General features: G+C 42.7%; 1 protein-coding gene across 10 annotated transcripts in view; it reads left to right on the top strand.

Moving 5' to 3' along the window:
- The first annotated feature begins 6,964 nt into the window (after positions 1-6,964).
- KTN1 (kinectin 1) overlaps positions 6,965-18,594 on the top strand; it is a 110,583-nt gene continuing 98,953 nt past the window's right edge. For 6 of the 10 annotated variants that reach the window (XM_070419263.1, XM_070419278.1, XM_070419271.1 and 3 more), the window contains exons 1-2: positions 6,965-7,108; positions 15,782-16,334. In XM_070419263.1, coding sequence (XP_070275364.1) covers positions 15,809-16,334 — 526 coding nt within the window. In that variant the 5' untranslated portion in view covers positions 6,965-7,108; positions 15,782-15,808. Of the gene's footprint in view, positions 7,109-13,909; positions 13,985-15,781; positions 16,335-18,594 lie in introns of those variants that run through there. The other 4 variants (XM_070419290.1, XM_070419284.1, XM_070419255.1 and 1 more) reach the window with 2 other exon arrangements.

Here is an 18,594-nt window from a genome sequence, read left to right as displayed (position 1 = left end):
GCCAAATGAGTGCCTCTTACCTAACCAATCAACTGACCAACCCAAAACCTGGCTTAGCAGGAGATGGGGTAAATGGGGTGGTCTGGAGTTTGAACAAACTTTTTTCCCTCTCCTTTAAGTGGAGAGGGCCCTAAAAGCACTAATTGGCTGATGGAGAAGAAAGGTTGAAGATGGAGACAGAAAGGGCCTTGTGAGGTCCCCCTGGAGGCTGGGAGGGCTGACATCCAGAGCTCTGTGTCATGAGAGCTGGCATCCAGAGGAATTATTCTACAGCCTTCACAGAATAATGATTTGTAATGGAGCTTGCAATCTGTTTACCTTTTCTCACAAACATTAAATTTCCAAAACAATGTATGGAAATACCAAGAGATGGCTTTTAAAAATTGTTGGCCCTGATCAAAGAAAATTGATAAATTGGAGACATGGTCAGAGATAAATGGAACAAAGCCTGGGAAAGATTAATTACTGGATTGTCATATTACTGGGAGAAAAACACAGGGCAAGGACTGGGTGGGATCTAAGAGTTATCATTTGTTGCTGAATATGAGCCAACAAATAGCAGTGTGGTTTAAAAAGCAAGCGCCATTCTGGAGGACAAGCATTTTAAAATGCATGCTTTATGTTCAAACACCTAACATGATGCCGTGCATGTTGCAAGTATTGCTGACTTGGTTTGATTTGTTGCTACTGATCTGCCCTCACCAGGGCTCATGTGCTAATCTTAAAGTCAGAAGAAATTAGATGTGAAAAAACAGGACATTATCTAAAATTTTGGCATGTTCCTTCATTGGTATTTGCATTCATAACTATAAGAAAAATATGCACAGATTTTTTAAAATGGAAAAAATTAAATGTAAGCTGTGCTTATCTCCAAATGTGAGTCTATAGATGATTTTATTTAAGTGTGTGCATATATATACATATATAATTTTATTTTCTCCTATTTATTTTTATTTGCTAATTAGCATCCATTTAAAAATGTGCCCAAGATTGAGGTTAGAACATAGAGTTACACAACAGTGAGGGATAGTAAACATTTAAACACTGAAGTAGCTGTTTGAGGAAGGATGTTGAGTTAATATGTAAGGTTTTTAGAGATAAGAATGCTTTCTACCTATCTGGTGGAGGGTAAAAGTGGTTTGGCCTGAGGTGAGAGGAAAGATGTCAACTCTCCCTTTTTATAATGCTGTACAAGCAGGATATACACCAGCCTGTTGATATGTGGCGGAAGTCTGGTAGAGTGGAAGAAGGCTGGATTTGGGGGTTTCAGACTCAGCTCTCCCACTTACTTGCCATTTGGCCGAGGCAAGTAACTTGATTTTCTGAACCTGCTTTCTCAACGGCAGATGGACATAATTACATCTCACTTGAATTAGTATTTATATACAATCTATGAATAGCTAGTATGGTAGTCATTATTCAGATATAATGCAGGTTTAACAATGTCTTATTTAATATTTATATTGAGTAAGAACTGGTAATACTATTTTTAAAATATTGAAAAGTACATGATCTCATTTAATCTCACACTAACCCTTAGAGCAAAGTACTCTCATCCTCAGTTAATCAGAGTGGAAACTAAAGCTCTGAGAAGTGAAGTGACTTTTCCAAAGTCACACAGCCAGAAAGGAGCAGAGCTGGGTAGCAAAACCAGGTTCTGTGATTGCAAATTCAATATTTAACAGAAGCCTTCTAAGAAGTGTATAAAATCATGGAATCAAGAATCAAAGAGGCCGTAAAGGTTGTTTCTTCCAATTGCTAAGTTTACTAGGACAAAATGTACATATTTCAATACTAAATGCTTTCTATTAGAAAAGTTTACAAGATGCTGGCTGGCAGCTGATTTAATATTGCCGATTTAATTTAGTGTTATATATCGGCTAATGATAAAAAAGATATCATGAGTAAGTGAAACCTATATAAATAAAAACTCACATTTTAATTGTTTGTATACCTACGGTTTATACCTTGGGAGTAAAGCAGATCTGGGTTCAGGTGCTGGTTTTTGAGCTCTGTGTCCTCGAGCTAGTAAGTTTTTCAGTGTGAGTCTAGATAGAACTATCTTATAGGGTTATTTTGATGATTATGTAAGCTAATGTACATTCAACACCCACACAGCGCAACTGCACTATAAATGTTGGCTCCTCTTTCCTCATTAAATTCACCAGTTTTCAATCATTGAACAGCCTTTGAAGATGGGAGACATGGAGAGGTTTCAATAATATTAAGTTATGCCACAAACTAGCTTTACCTCCTTACCCATTCCTGCCCAGATTTCCCTTGAAAGGCCCCAATGATGTTTTGGGATTGTATGGGCAAAATGGAAACTCCTCTCCACAGAAACGAGACTAATGTTTCTTGCATCTATTTAGAAGTGTAAGAAAGATGTCCTGCTTATCTTTTACTGCAAACAATTTATCCCCCCTCTCCCCCCCAAATCCACAAAGATTATATGGGGTCATAAATTCAAGCGTATTTCACTGAGTGATTTTCCTGCTCTGGGTGGTACTGACTGGGGTTACTTGGTGGTATTTAGCTTGTGGTGTGTATGGACTGGGGTACTGGAAGCCTTCATTCATACATTGGGCACCTTGGTGAGGGCTGCTGGAAGGCTGGCCCAGCTGGGTCTCTCGTCCTCCCCATGTAGTAATCTCAGGGCCTCTCCATATGGTCTCTCCAGTAAGGTAGTTAGACTTCTCAAATGGTAGCTCAGGGCTCTAAGATCAACGGTTCCAAGCCTGGGCCCAGAACTTGGTAGTGTTACTTTTGGCATATTCTATTAGACATAGTAGCCACAGAGCCCTCCCAGATTCAAGAGGAAACACAGATCCCACCACTTTGTGCAAAGAATGGCAAATAATTTGTCGTCACCCTTGGGCTGTGATGAAAGCACTTGAATGTCATATGCTTAAAGAGACTACATGTTAATGGGGACACAATGCAGACCTCTAATAAGCAGTTATTGTTAGAATAGCTGATTTATTGTTAGATCTGCAACTGCGGATATTTCTTTCCCCCTCCATTATCTGGGGGACCTGAATCTTCCCTTTACTTTCAGATCTGTGAATTGTTTCTATTATACTTTCATCTCTGCCATCCTGGTGGTGCAGGAGATATAATATGTTACTCACACATTACTCACCACTTCTGGGAAGGCTTCCCTGAAGAAAACAGGAATAGCCAGCTTTCTATCTGCTAGAGAGATGTGTACTGTGTGTCTTTAAAACATTTCCAAAATTCAGGGAAAAGAGGATTGTTAAACGCTAAAAGTCAGAAGGCAATCTCCAGTAAATTGCACTTTGGTAGATTAAAAAAAAAGAGAGAGAAAGAGGAGGTCCAAGATGGCAGTGGCCTAAGAGGCTTAATTATTAATGGACATAAAGGGAGAAATCCACAGTATATAATAATTGTAGAAGGTTTTTAATATCCCACTCACATCAACCAATAGATCATCTAGACAGAAAATTGATAAGAAAATAATGGCCTTAATTGTCACATCAGACCAGATTGATTTAATTGACATTTAGAGAACATTTTATGCAAAAACTGCAGGATACATATTTAATTTAATTTAATTAAAAATATGTTTTTATTGATTTCAGAGAGGAGGAGAGAGGGAGAAAGAGATAGAAACACCAATGATGAGAGAGAATCATTGATTGGCTGCCTTCTGCACGGCCCCCACTAGGGGTGGAGCTCATAATGGGACATGTGCCCTGACCAGAAATTGAACTGTGACATCCTATTCTATAGGTCGATGCTCAACCACTGAACCACATCACCCGGGAGGCAGTAAAACTCTTTGACATTGCTCTAAGCAATATATTTTTGGATATGTCTCCTCAGGCCAGCAAAAGAAAAAATAAAGGGACTACATCAAACTGAAAAATTTTGCACAGAGAAGGAAACCATCAACAAAACCAAAGGACAGCTTACCAAATGAGAGAAGATATTCACCGATACATCCAGTAAGGGCTTAATACCCAAAATATATAAGAAATTCATACAACTTAATGCTGAAAAACAAACAATCTAATAAAAAATGGGCAGAGGATCCGAATAGCCCTTTCTCCAAAGAGGACATACAGATGGCCCATAGATATATAAAAAGATGTTCACCATCACTAATCATCAAGGAAATGCAAATTAAAACTACACTGAGATATCACCTCACATCCATCAGAATGGCCATCCACAATAAATCAACTAATAGTAAGTGTTGGTGAGGCTGTGGAGAAAAGAGAACCCTCATACACTGTTGGTGAGATAGTAAGCTGGTGCAGCCACTATGGAAAACAGTATGAATATTCCTCAAAAAATTAAAAATAGAGCTGCCATATAATCTAGCAATTTCACTTCTGATATTTATTCAAAGAAAACAAAACCACTAATTTGAAAATATATATGTACCCCTATGTTCATTGCACCCTTACTAGATGTCCATCAACAGATGAATGGATAAAGATATGCTAATATATACCCAGTGGAATATTATTCACGAATAAAAAAGAATGAAATCTTGCCATTTTCGACAATATGGATGGACCTAGAGAGTATTATGCTAAGTGAAGTAAGTCAGACACAGAGACAAATATTGTGATTTCACTCATATGTGGACTCTAAAAAAGCAAAACAAATGAATAAATAAAACAAAATAGAAACAGACCTATAGGTATAGAGAACAAGCTGATGGTTGCCAAAGGTGAGGGCCATGGTGGGGGTAGGAGGGGCTTAAAAAATAAGAGGACTTGAATAAAAGAGAAAAGAGAGAGGAGAGGGGAGGGAGAGAGGCAGACAAAGAGAGAGAGAGAGAGACACTAGCACTCTTTAGGTAATAGAATTACACTTGATAGTTTCAAAAAATTTTATTTCTTTGTTGTTACAACTGGAGGTACCTCAGATGCTGGGAGCGCTAATCCTTTTTAGCAAGTTAGTTGCTGGTTTCAGTAACATTGGAGAGTAGTGAGCAGCAACCAAGGTTAATTATATAATAGGTTAATTATATATGTTAATTATAGCCATTGATATTATACTATACTTCAAAACTTAAAGGGTAGGTCTTAATTCCTAATAGGGCTTACCTTGCATGATAATTCTAGCAAATCTTTTATTTATTTATTTATTTTTAAAATATATTTTATTGATTTTTTACAGAGAGGAAGGGAGAGGGATAGAGAGTTAGAAACATAGATCAGCTGTCTCCTGCACACTCCCTACTGGGGATGTGCCCTCAGCCAAGGTACATGCCCTTGACCAGAATCGAACCTGGGACCCTTGAGTCCGAAGGCCGACGCTCTATCTACTGAGCCAAACCGGTTAGGGCATCTAACAAATCTTTTTTGATGTGAATAAATAGATCACTTCCCTTTCAAAAGTCAAAGTTCAATCCCTCAGGAAAGCTGAAATAGGTGATAAATACTCTTCTTTGTTTCAAATAATGGAACAGAAAAATAAGTGATCCTTGACTCTAAGAAATAGTATATTTAGGGTAAACATGTCCCTAAACTCCACTTAATGTACCTACATATTACTGTCTCTAAAATATCACTGTTTTACTGAAGTCAGGAAAATGATAGAAAGTTTTATTCTAACCTAAAACCTGCTTTAGTACTAACCAGAGGAAATTAGATGTTTGTAAGCTAACCAAGAGTCCTTAAACTCCACTATAGAAATGATACATTGCCCTTTTTGTATTAAGAGACTAATGGCATCGCTCTTCCATAAAGCTGTGTCCTCTGGCACAGGCTCAGAAGACAGCAGTGGTTTAGAGATCAATTGCTTTGAGGGTATTGGAACCACTGAGGTGCTGAGTAACTCTACTGAGAAAGGAAAAAAGAGGACGCTTTTGGAGTTAAAATAAGACCGAATGCATGTTTGGAGAACATAGTGGCTGAAGACTTTGGGAATTCTCAACATCTCAGGCTACCACAAACTGTTCAGTTTTCATCTGTGCTTTGGAGGTGTGCTAGAAAGCTAAGACAACATAAGAATACAAATGTACGTTTTTACCAGCCCCCCATACAGGAAATTCTTTGTTGGTGTAGAAATGGCTCTGCTGTTCATCCCCGAAGGACTTGCTCCTGTTCCCTCTTTGTCAGGATGCAAGGGGAGGTGTTCGTGAGGAGTCTCGGTTTTATGTATCTTATTCACACTCTCACAGAATTGGAATCATTTCGAGCTCTCATAACTTTTGAGGAGACCTTGCAGTATTTTATGTTCTGGGCGGTGCCTGGAATTCTGCGAGAGATCGGTAAGCAATAGGTGATGACGAGGAACACATCTTTTTTGCCAGCGGACCAGGAAGGTCGCTGCCCTCCTTTCAGCAAAGAGCAAACTTATTAGCAGGCACTCGCGCCAACTTTTCCTCTTCGCTGCAGCTTCTAGTTATTTACCCCGGCTTAAAGAGAGCCCGCCAGCCAGCAGCTTCATAGTATTTGCACACAATTTGGGTCCGTTTTTAATTTTTCTCTCCGTTTTGAAGCTAGGGTTGCCTGAAGGCTAATTCAAAGAGAAAGACGTAGGAGCGAAAGGTTTCGTTTTGATTTCTGGAGAGGAATCTGGGATGGGCAGGGTGAAATCGAGTACCATTTGCTTAAGGTTACAAAAAAAATAAAAAGTCACCCAGTGTGGAGGTCCCCGTAAGATGAAACCAGCTTTGGGGGAAGGAAAGAGAGAGAGAGAGAGAGAGAGAGAGAGAGAGAGAGAGAGAGAGAGAGAGAAAGAGAGAGGAGAGGGGGAGGGGGAAGGAGGGAGAGAGGGGGGGCAGGGCTAAGGAATGAAGGAAGCGCCGCCGAGCCTCCAGCCCCGAGCTCCCACCCCCACCAGCTGCGGAGTGTTATCTCGGGGGACCGCCCCGGAATCCCGAGCAGCCCCACGCGGGGGCTTCTCAGCGCGCGCGGGGGCCGAGGCGGCGGGCGCCTGTCCCTTTAAGGGGCCGGTCTCCGGGCACCGCCGGCCCAGACGCCCGGACGTGCCGGGGCCGCCCCGCCCCGTGCCGGGCGGCGCGACGGCACCTGAGCAACTGCGGTGGCGGCACCTCGGAGCTGGCGGTCGGGCTGTCGTGCGGGCGCCGCCGTGTCTTCCCGGTCTCCTCCCCGCGCCGCGCAGGGTAAGGACGAGCCAGCGGCGTCGGGTCGTGGCGCGGGCCGCGGGGACCGCGGGGTGGGGGCGGCGCCGGCCCCGGGGCCCGGGCGGGAGGGCCGCACCGGTTGGGGGGCGCGGCCGCGGGGCCCGAACACGGCCCGCCGTCCGCCGGGTAGGCCTCGGGCGCCGGGTCCCGTCGCCGGACTCCAGCTCGGGCCGGGCCTTGGCGGCGGCGGGCTCCCCGGGCGGCTCGGCCTCACGGGCGGCCCGCTCACGGCCCGACCCCGGCTCTGCCGCGGCGCCTCCGAGCGCGACCCGGGTCTCCCCCGAGGACATCTCTCGAGGGCGAGGTCGGCGGGAGAGGGCCCTGGGGTGACGGAGGCGCCTATTTTTAGCCGGGCCTGCGGGCCCCCGGGAGGGAAGGCGGATGACCGCCTCCGGGGCCGGTGGACGGAGGGAGCGCGTCTCCGGCGCGTCCCTGGGCCGGAGGGGCCACGCGTGCGCCATGCTGGAATTTCAGCCTCGCCTCCCGGGACTCCGAGCGCCCGGCCCTCGCCCCTCCCAGGGCCCCTTCCCGCCGCCCGGTGCGCGTCCCGGGTTATGGTGGGGGGCGGTTGGGGATGGGACCGCTCCGGGAGGGGAGAGTTTGGGCAAATGTGTGGCTCGCCCTGGAGAGCTGGGAAGTTCTCCCTTCCTCTCCCGGAGGGGTGTGTCTTCCTTACCGCTTCCCCTCCCCCTTCGGTGTCCAACAATGAGACTTTTGGCGTTGGGATCTGGTGGGCGGAAAGCCCCGCTGGCCGCCTAGAAACGTCTCTCGGCCATGAGATACCTGGCGGGGGCCGTGCAGCCCCGCTCGGCGGGCGGTCGTGGAGGAGCGCGTGGGCCCCGGCGCCTCCTGACCTCGTCCAGCGGTGCCGAGATTCGGTTCGAGACGGGGCTGTCGGGTCTTAGCCGCCCCTCCTGGGAGGAAAGAGTCCAAACTCGTAGTTGGGCCTGGACTCGGAAAGGATCCCTTCCCAGGTATTGGAACAAGCACTGCTTGAAAAGCTGCCGTGGAAGTTCACTGTTCAGAGTTGTGGGTGTGTTTTCAGATGCTTTGGGAAACGTAGATGCTCATCGCCCGCTGGAGGTAAACACGTGGGGATGAACCGAACACCGAGTTGTGCAGGAATTGACCTAGCGTTTGAGTTCTTGCTTAATTAGATGCACTTGTCCTCCCTACCGCACCGAGCGAGCGGGCACTTGGCAGCCCTGTCTCCAGTTTTGGCCGAAGCAGTTGCTGATGAGCCTGCAATGATCCTCCCAAGAATAACCCTGGAGAATGCTTGCATTGGTCTGTGTTTCTGGTCTCCGTGCTTTGCTGTCGATTTTCATATTGTGTTCTCCGACAAAAAGAGGCTCTCCCCACCCCTTTTGTTCAAGGATTTAGCAAGAAATAGCGGGGTTTATTGTTTGTAGGTCCTAAGAACAATTCCTTACTCCCCTCCCCCAACATTGCATTAGAAATATCTCTTCTAAATTTGCAGCATCACCAATTGTAACAGTACTCTGTTAGGTGAGTTTAGAAAATGAGGTGTTCTATTTATTTTAACTTTCTGAGACTCACTCTGAAACTTCAACTATAACAAAGCTTAGTGAAAAACTTCCTTAAATGTATTAAGCACTTTGAAATTATAAAGGCTATTCAGTATTACTTAACCGTGATGACTCAGGGTCAACATTATGAAGGGCCATTAATACATGATTTTGGTTCTAATTCAGTTTTTTTCTATATCCTTCTTTAATATCAGTAGTCTCTTCTGTTTGGTATGTTTTCTTGAGTCTTTCACCCCAAACCTCCTTTGAGTTTATAAGTGTTAATCTGCTGTTAGTAGGGAGGACATTTTAATAATTAGATGGTAAATAACAGTCTGTAGCTTTTCTAAAGGACTTAAGTGAAGGATTTTTTTTAGGCTTAACTTCTAAAGGACCCGTGTTTTAGGATTGTTACTGTCACTAAGTTCTTGAATTTTATTTGAAACATGTCGAGAATGTATTTTTAAAAACATGTTTATTGATTTGGGAGAGAGAGAGAGAGGAAGGGAGAGGGCTAGAGAGATAGACTGGAAACATCAATGAGAGAGAAACATGGATTGGCTTCCTTCTGCACATGTATCCTGACTGGTTCATGTGTCGATGCTCAACCACTGTGCCACACTGGCCAGACTAATTGGTTTTTTTTATTTTTTTTATTTTGCATTTTCTTTTTTTTTTTTAAATCTTTATTGTTCAGATTATTACATTTGTTCCTCTTTTTTCGCCCCATAACTCCCCTCCTTCCAGCTCCCACCCCACCCTCCACCCTCACTCCCCACCCACTGAGTTCATCCATAGGTGCATGATTTTTGTCCAGTCACTTCCCGCATCTCCCACACCCCTTTTCCCCCAAGAATAGTCAGTCCATTCCCTTTCTATGTCCCTGATTCATTATAGTCACCAGTTCATTCTGTACATCAGGTTATTTATTCACTTGATTCTTAGATTCATTTGTTGATAGATGCATATTTGTTGTTCATAATTTGTATCTTTACCTTTTTCTTCTTCTTCCTCTTCTTAAAGGATACCTTTCAGCATTTCATATAATACTGGTTTGGCGGTGATGAACTCCTTTAGTTTTTCCTTATCTGTGAAGCTCTTTATCTGACCTTCAATTCTGAATGATAGCTTTGCTGGATAAAGTAATCTTGGTTGTAGGTTCTTGCTATTCATCACTTTGAATATTTCTTGCCATTCCCTTCTGGCCTGCAAAGTTTCTGTTGAGAAATCAGCTGACAGTCGTATGGGTATTCCCTTGTAGGTAATTGAGCCTCTTTCTCTTGCTGCTTTTAAGATTTTCTCTTTGTCTTTTGCTCTTGGCATTTTAATGATGATGTGTCTTGGTGTGGTCCTCTTTGGATTCCTTTTGTTTGGGGTTCTCTGCGCTTCTTGGACCTGTAAGTCCATTTCTTTCTCCAGGTGAGGGAAGTTTTCTGCCATTATTTCTTGAAATAGGTTTTCAATATCTTGCTGTCTCTCATCTTCTGGCACTCCAATGACTCTGATATTAGTCCGCTTAAAGCTGTCCCAGAGGCTCCTTACACTATCTTCACACTTTCGGATTCTTTTTTCATTTTGCTTTTCCAATTGGGTGTTTTTTGTCGAATCTTTGGTTTGATTCTTGTGCTCCTCTGGTCTGCTATTGGGTATAATATTCTTTATTTCAGTCCGTGTATGCTTACTTTCTAATTTCTTTATCGTAGCATCGAGGGTCTCATTAGTTTTCGTGAGGCTCTGCACAAATTTATGGCAAGCCCTCAAAATTGCGATTCTTAGCTCCATATCCTCCATTTCTGTCATGTTTTTTTGTCTCCGCATCTTTTATGCTTTCTTGGTGCACCCCCTTGTGGTCTCTGTGCGCAGTCTTGTTCTAGCCAAGCCTTAATTGTTGTAGTTAACACTAGAGGGATTTGACCACCAGGCCGACTGGCGGTGGAAATCAGCTGTGGGAAAACTTCAGTCCTCAGGGGAGGCGCTAGTCCAGCCCTTGCCTGAGGCGATCGGCAAATGGCTGTGCGCAGGGTTTGGGCGGGGCGGGCTCAACAGGGCGGGGGGGAGGGAGCAGCTATGGCCGCTCTCAGTCCGTCCCCAGGGGCTCTGCCTCTCTGTCCCAGCAATCGCTGCAAACCTCGGAGGGGCCGTAGCCAGACAGTCCCGCTTCTCCCGTTTGAGTCTGGGTCCCTAGAGACTCGCCCGGATCTGTAGCCCAGAGTCTGAGACTCGCTCCTGATTGAAAACGACAATCGCGCCCTCAGCCTCCAGCCCGCTTTGCGCGCGCACCCTCACCACCGCACCGCCGTACCTTTAAATTTTCCACACTGCGCCTCCGCTGAGCGTCGGAATGCTGTTGTTTTTGCTTCTAGTTGAAGAGACTCTCCTCAGCCAGCCTTCCTGTGGTTCTGGTTGATGTCCGCTCCGACTTTTAGTTGTATTTTTGAAGTGGTTGTCCACGGCGGCAGTCTCCGGTGTTTACCTATGCCGCCATCTTCGATTCCCCCCCAGACTAATTGGTTTGATGTTAAAAAGATAAGAGGTGAAATATACTTTTAGTACTAAGAATACTAAGTAGAAACTCCAATGGGAAATACAGTGTTCTTAGGAGATGTGTAAGAAATGTTCACCTCTTTTTTAAAGATAAAATTAGTATTTTACACATCACCTTAACTACTATGGGCTGATTAAGAACTTTTAACCTTAAATCTGGTCTCAGCAAGGTGATTTGTACACTAAGTGAAACTGTTTACACTCCCCTCCTTTGCTTTTTTGGTTTCTCTTCTTACCAAGTTGCTTTGCTCATACTGACTTTATAATTCCTCTGTTCTTGAGGTTGCAATGTTTAGTCCTTGGTTCACTTTTTTTTTTAATACTTCCCTGGTGATCTCATCCCATGTCATAGCTTTAAATACCTATATGCTGATGGCTGCCATATTTATATCTGCAGTTCAGACTTCCCTCCTACCTTCCAGACAACCTGTTCCACATTTCGCCTTGGATGTTAAGTATAGTAAACCCTTGATTTTGTGGACCTCAATATAATGGACTTTGGATTTATCACACAAAATTTCTGGTTCCTATGTGATGTGTGGAAATTAATACCCTGTTAATTTTTAAGTGCTTTTAACCAAGATTTGCTCATTAAGTTAACAGGTGGTTTGTTTGTTTTTTGTTACTAATAAAGTTATTTTAAACAAATTTTAGTGAATAGGCCATGTGTTGGAAAAAAACAGTGTAATAATTTCATCAATATAAATAAATATTACATATCTACTACTATAGTCTACATATTTAAATCCAAGAATCACTGCTTGGAAACAATGATGGGTAATGATTAGCACGTGATCACACTGCATAGTGCATGCTAATTGGTTCTGTTGTCTCCTGGCATGACTTTCTGAAGCAATTTCAACCGATGTTTCCTTCTGTGCTAAGTCACACCACAGCCATGTGCTCTCGGTGACTGGTGAATGCACCCATTTCCTAGACTGAATAGGTATAAATTTAAAATTAAGTATAAATTTAAAATTAAGTAATAAATATAGAAAACTTTTCTGTGAAATTAAAATTTCAAACATACTTAATTTTAATTACACAAACGTGTCTTATAAGTAAAAACAGGTAAACTAATTTGTCAATTTTTTAACTAATGCATTCAGAAAACCTAACGGACTTTTGGCTTTAACGGACACCCCTTGTCTGAATTAGTCCTTTATATTGAGGTTTAGTCAACTTAAACTAAACTTCCATTTTTCTTTTTAAGCCTGCCTCTGGTGCAGTCTGATTTATCTCTTTTGATGGCTGTTCCAGCCAACATTCAGGCAAAAAACCTGTTGGAGTTATCCCTGACTTATCTCTTTCACACTTGGCATTCTGACTCTGTTTCATTTTGAAAATGTATTCAGAATTAAATCACTTCTTACCTCCTCCACGGCTCACTAAGCTGGTCCAAGCCATTCTTATCTCTTGCCTAGATTTCTGTAGTTAGTCTTCCAACTGGTCTCCCTGCTTCTACCTACCCTAGCTCCCTACAGTCTTTTTCAACATAGTAACCAGATCATATCACTTCTCTTCAAAACCCTGTAGGGCCTTTCCATATGCAGAGTAAAAGATGAAGTCTGTATGGCCTACAAGGCCTTCAGAAGTTGGGCACTCCTACTTTCCCCATCACCCCTTACCTGTCTTAATTTAGCTGCTACTCTTCCCCCTGTTAATTTCCCTCCAGCCCAACTAAGTGTCTAAGGGCCTTTAAACTAATTGCTTCCCCTCCTTGGACTACCTTTTTTCCTAAGATATTTGCATGGCTGACTCTCATGTCTCCTTCAAATCGTTGCTTTTCAAATGGTCTATCTTACTGTACTATTTTATATAAAGCTGCATTCCCCTACTTATGATCTGTATCTTGCTCTATTTTCTCCATAGCATTTGTCACCTTCTGACAAACTATGTAAATTCTATTTGATTGTGTTTATTGTTTCTTCTCTTTGCCCCCAAACACATACTATAATGTAACCTCTCTGAGGGCAGGACTTTTTGTCTGTTTTGTTTATTGAGTGTTTAGGGCAGTGCTTGGCACATAGCATGTGCTCAATAAAGATTTGTTAATGACGAATGAAATCCTTATCCTGCAGTTCCTTACTGTGATGGATACCTCATTCTTGGACACATGTAGTTTTCAGTTTGCTCATATAGTTTTCAACTTCAGTTAGTCAGAGAGTAGGAGAAAAGAGGTATTGGAGCTTTTGGGAACCCCTTGGTGGACGGAATGATGTTAGAGTGTGATGGAAACTTTTTTCCCAGCTCGGGCCGGGCCTTGTGATTAGGACCATTGGTTAGGTTGGTTAAAGCAGGAACTGAAAGTATCTGTATGCCTTAAATATTTTATTTTAACTTAAAACATTTTTATTTGTCTGTCTTATTTTTTTGATCAATCTTTTGTCTTTGAATTGGGGATTGGGGGGCAGGGGGGAGTATCTTCTGATCTCTTTTCCATAAATCATACCCTAAAAGCATTGTTGGTAATTTCTGTTATTGGTTTCTTTAAAGGGGAATGATAATGTGGCCACTAGAAATTTTCAAAGTTGAAAGTCAAGTCATTCTAGATTTTTTTACTTCATCAAGGCCTTCCAAAGGATTTAATTTAGTTTTCATAGCAATAGCAGCTATTGTCTTTATATTCTCACTAGTGACCCAGCACACGAAATCACGCGAGACCTGGGATCCCAGACCCTGCTGCACCACGGGACTCCCCCAACTCCCACCGTCGCTGCGAGACCCAGAGTCAAGTCCCTGCCCACCCGCGTGCACGCCTCATTGTGCACGCAACCTCCTGGTGACTGGTCTTTGGTCGTTATAGTGTTAAGGCCACTGGGTTTTTATAATATAGATGGGTTTTTATAATATAGATATTTAGTGGATTTATAAAAATAAATGACTACAGCCTGGTTGGTGTGCTCTGTGGTTGAGTGTCGACCCATGCACCAATAGGTTGCTGGTTCAATTGATCAGGGCACATGCCTGGGCTCTTTCCTCAGTACAGGGTGTGCAGGAGGCAGCCCATCGATGTTTCTCCCTCATTGATGTTTCTATATCGCTCCTTCTCCCTTCCTCTCTAAAATCAATAAAAATACACACACAAAAATAAATAAATGACTACACAGGAGAATAGTAGACTGCTAGCCAGAATCATTAGCTTTCTGTAGACACCAGTCCATGTATTTCTACCTAGGGGAGAAATGTCATTTAATTCAGTGAGAGGTTCTTTAAAGTGGTTTCCATATTGAGTAGGCTCTATAGGAGCCATAAGATCCTAGCTGCCTATCATTACTAGAGGAGAATGTCACTTATCTATGTTTCTTTATTTTCACTCTGAGTAACACCTATAATTAGTTATCAGAACTTATATGATTTTCATATATATTGTCTTTCAGGAGTCTTGATGTTCTACATGCTCCCTGGAAAATGTGGGACAATTATTATTTATTCTTGCACACAAGTCATTTAAGTTGTCAAGGAAATAGTCTGATTTGGTGTAATAAGCTGGAAGTCATTAGTTAGACTTAAGTCTTAGACCTTATTAAGTCTAAGATTTTTATGCAAGTTTCTTACTGCTCAGTTCTTTAATTATAGAATGTATGATGTAGTGAAAAGAGCATAGGTGCCAAGGAATCTGAAGAGTTTGGGTTTGATTTTGGCTTTGCTAATTATTGCCACTTAATGTATGTGTGAATTTATCTTACTTAACCGAGATTCATTTGCCTTGTTTATATGATCTTAGTAGTTGCTACATAAGTGATGGGTAACATTAGAGTGCTTATTTGCTGTAAGATTCTGTAAATACTTTATGTACAGTATCATTTAATTCTCTCAACCTTATGACATAGGTACTATTTGGTAGAATAAAGGTGCTAGCAGTTTGTGAATGGGCTCAACTCTCTAAAAGGAGTAATGAACCACCTCTATTTTTTTTTTTCATTAAGAGTGTAGTACTTTTAGTTAATACCCATTGTGTTGATAGTAATTAATGCCACTTTATTTCCATACATAGTAGTATTCATGAATATTGTACAATAAAAGTACTAATAAAGTATTAAAGGTGGATATTTGGGGGGAAAATGAATGTCTTTTTTTTTTTTTTTTAAATATATTTTATTGATTTTTTACAGAGAGGAAGGGAGAGAGATAGAGCGTTAGAAACATCGATAAGAGAGAAACATCGACCAGCTGCCTCCTGCACGCCCCCCACTGGGGATGTGCCCGCAACCCAGGTACATGCCCTTGACCGGAATCGAACCCGGGACCCCTCAGTCCACAGGCCGACGCTCTATCCACTGAGCCAAACCGGTTTCGGCGAAAATGGATGTCTTAAGTTTTTTTTCCTCCTATTAGCATCTTTTCACATGATTGAAAAATGGAAGGATGTGTTACACTTGTTCTAATTACCACACATTTTTCTTCCATAGTGTATTTGAACTGTACTTGGCAAGGTAATCAAGTATGTGATTTAAACAACTAACGTGATTAGATTTATAGGTCAGGTTAGATCTGAAATACCACTTGAAAGAGCAGAGGTTTTGTGTATTTAATTTTTATAAGACTAAGGTTTTTTTTTTCTTTCTTTCTCTTTTAGGCTTTATAGGATCACATTAACAAAAGCATGATGGAGTTTTATGAGTCGACATATTTTATTGTTCTTATTCCTTCAGTAGTTATAACAGTAATATTCCTCTTCTTCTGGCTTTTCATGAAAGAAACATTATATGATGAAGTTCTTGCAAAACAGAAGAGAGAACAAAAGCTTATTCCTACCAAAACAGATAAAAAGAAGGCAGAAAAGAAAAAGAATAAAAAGAAAGAAATCCAGAATGGGAACCTTCATGAATCTGATTCTGAGAGTGTACCCCGGGACTTTAAATTATCTGATGCCTTGGCTGTAGAAGATGAGCAACTTGTACCTGTTCCACTGAATGTGGTTGAAACTTCTAGTAGTGTTAGAGAAAGAAAAAAAAAGGAAAAGAAACACAAGCCTGTACCAGAAGAGCAGGTCACCAAAGAAAGTGATGTATCAAAGATTCCAAGCAAAAAAGTAGAACCTGTCCCAGTTACTAAACAGCCCACCCCCCCCTCTGAAGCAGCTGCCTCAAAGAAGAAACCAGGACAGAAGAAGTCTAAAAATGGAAGCGGTATTATAATCTATTTAACTTTATTGGATGATAGTATTTGTTTTTAATAACTTTAGAGCTTGAAATTCACACCTAATAAAGTATTAGATGTGCATACAAAATGTTAAATGCTGAGTCTGAAACGAAATCATTATCCTTTTTACTGTGTGTTTGCTTTCATTAACATTAATTGCTGATAGAAATAATTGGTATTGATCATAAAACAGCATTTAAAATTAAACTTCATATTACAAATATTGGAAGGACCTTTAATAGAAACATAAAATCGAACTGTTTTACTAACACCACAAGGGATCTTTAAGTACCAGCAGTTAGAAACTTACTTATTTCAACCAATGCTGTCTAATCAGTGTGATAAGAATTAAAGATGAAAAGATAAATCAGATATCTCTTTTCACTCTTGATTGATTTTGCAAACATTTAGTAGACATCTGTTTTATGGTAGGCATTATACTAGATGTCAGGACTACAGAGATGAATTGTGCATTTTCAAGGTATTTACATGCTAGCTGTAGATACAAACATCTATATATATAAAAGCCTAAGCGACCGTTTGACCATTCGACCACCAGGGGGTAGATGCTCAAAAATAGAGGCATGGAAACATGCAACAGACTGATGAATCTCAGAGGGAAGAGGGGATGGAGAAGGGCGGGAAGAGATTAACCAAAGAGCTTATATGCATACTAGAGGTCCGGTGCATGGATTCGTGCACCAGTGGGGTCCCTTAGCCTGGCCTGCGGGGATTGGGCTGAAACTGGCAGTTCGACATCTGAGGGATCCCGGATTGCAAGAGGGTGCAGGCCAGGCCGAGGGACCCCACTGGTGTACGAATCCATGCACTGGGCCTCTAGTAAATATTATAAAATAAAAAGTTATCTATAATCTATGTATATCTAAACCAGTTTAGGAGTTCTATATTGGCCAATTAGTTCATATAATGACTGAAATTAATCTAAAAGGTTGAGTAAATACTAGCTAGTTTATTTGGGTGGCTGGAAAGGGGTGGGGATAGGGTATTACAAGAAGAGGGGAGAAGGACATATAAGCCAATAATAAAATGTCATTTATATAAGAGATGTGTAAAGTATAGAAGAAGTACAGAGGTCTAAACAAGTATTTATGGAAACCAGGGGAAAAAAGCTTTACAGAGGAGGGAGTGCCTAAGCTGGGTCTTCCAGGGTGAATCATGTCACCAAGCAAGTAGTGGGGTCTTATTCCATACTAGGAACTCAGTGCACAAATTCGTGCACCTTGAAAGGCGCTGTGTGCTGCGAGGCTGCGGTGGGCACAGGTGCGGGTCTCGGCCAATCCTCCAGGCCCCTGCCCGGCCCCTCCTGCTATGGCCCCCGATCCTCTCTCTGCTGATAGCCCTGCTCCTGCTGCTGCTGCTGCTGCCACATGGTGATGGTGCCGGCCCTGCTTGCACCTGCTGATGGTGTGGATCGATTGGGGCCAGTGCCAACAGTGGGAGCGAGCAGGGCCATCGCTGGCAGCAGGTGCGAGAGACGGTTGCCGGTCCTGATTGCCCCTCAGGAGCAAGGGGAGGTGGAGAAGCCCTGAGAGGTGATTGGGGCTGGCAGCCGTGGCTTGCACCCGCTGACGGCGCTGAGCGATAGGGGCCGGTGCCATGTACCGGTAGTGGGTGTGAGCGCGGCCTGTACCAGCAGCAGGTGTGAGCGCCGGGAGGGACTGTGGTGCAGGGGAGCAAAGAATTTTTAGTAACCACCAGAGGCTCGCCTCATGACAGCAACCAATGCCCTGCCTTCGTCTGGTGCCCTTGCTCACCTGCTCCACCATCCCGCCATGGCCGATGCCCATCATGTTCCACGTGAACCCCCAGTGGTCAGTGCATGTCATAGCGACCGGTTTGGTTGTTCCACCGTTCGGTCTATTTGCATATTACGGTTTTATATATATAGATTGGTAGAATATCATGTGTAAAGGCACAAAGGTATAAGAATTCAGTGTATTGCCCTGTCTGGTGTGCTAAGTGATTAGAGCATTGGCCCAAGCATGGAAACATTGAGGGTTCGATTCCTTGTCAAGGGCACATACCTGGGTTGCAGGTTCGATGCCTGTCCCCAGTCAGGGTGTGTGTGGGAGGCAACCAGTCGATGTGCCTCTCTCACATTAATGTTTCTCTCCCTACCCTTCCACTCTCTCCCACTCCCTGCTTCCCACTTTATGAAATCAATGAAAAAAAATCCTCACCAAAAAAAGAATGCAGTGCATTATTGAACCGTGAAATATGAGGTGT

The sequence above is a fragment of the Myotis yumanensis genome, unplaced genomic scaffold, assembly GCF_028538775.1.
Source record: "Myotis yumanensis isolate MYYU_CA2020_CCGP unplaced genomic scaffold, mMyoYum1.0.hap1 SCAF_1, whole genome shotgun sequence".
NCBI classification, from domain to species: Eukaryota; Metazoa; Chordata; class Mammalia; order Chiroptera; family Vespertilionidae; genus Myotis; species Myotis yumanensis.
This window is presented reverse-complemented; position numbering and strand designations above follow the sequence as displayed.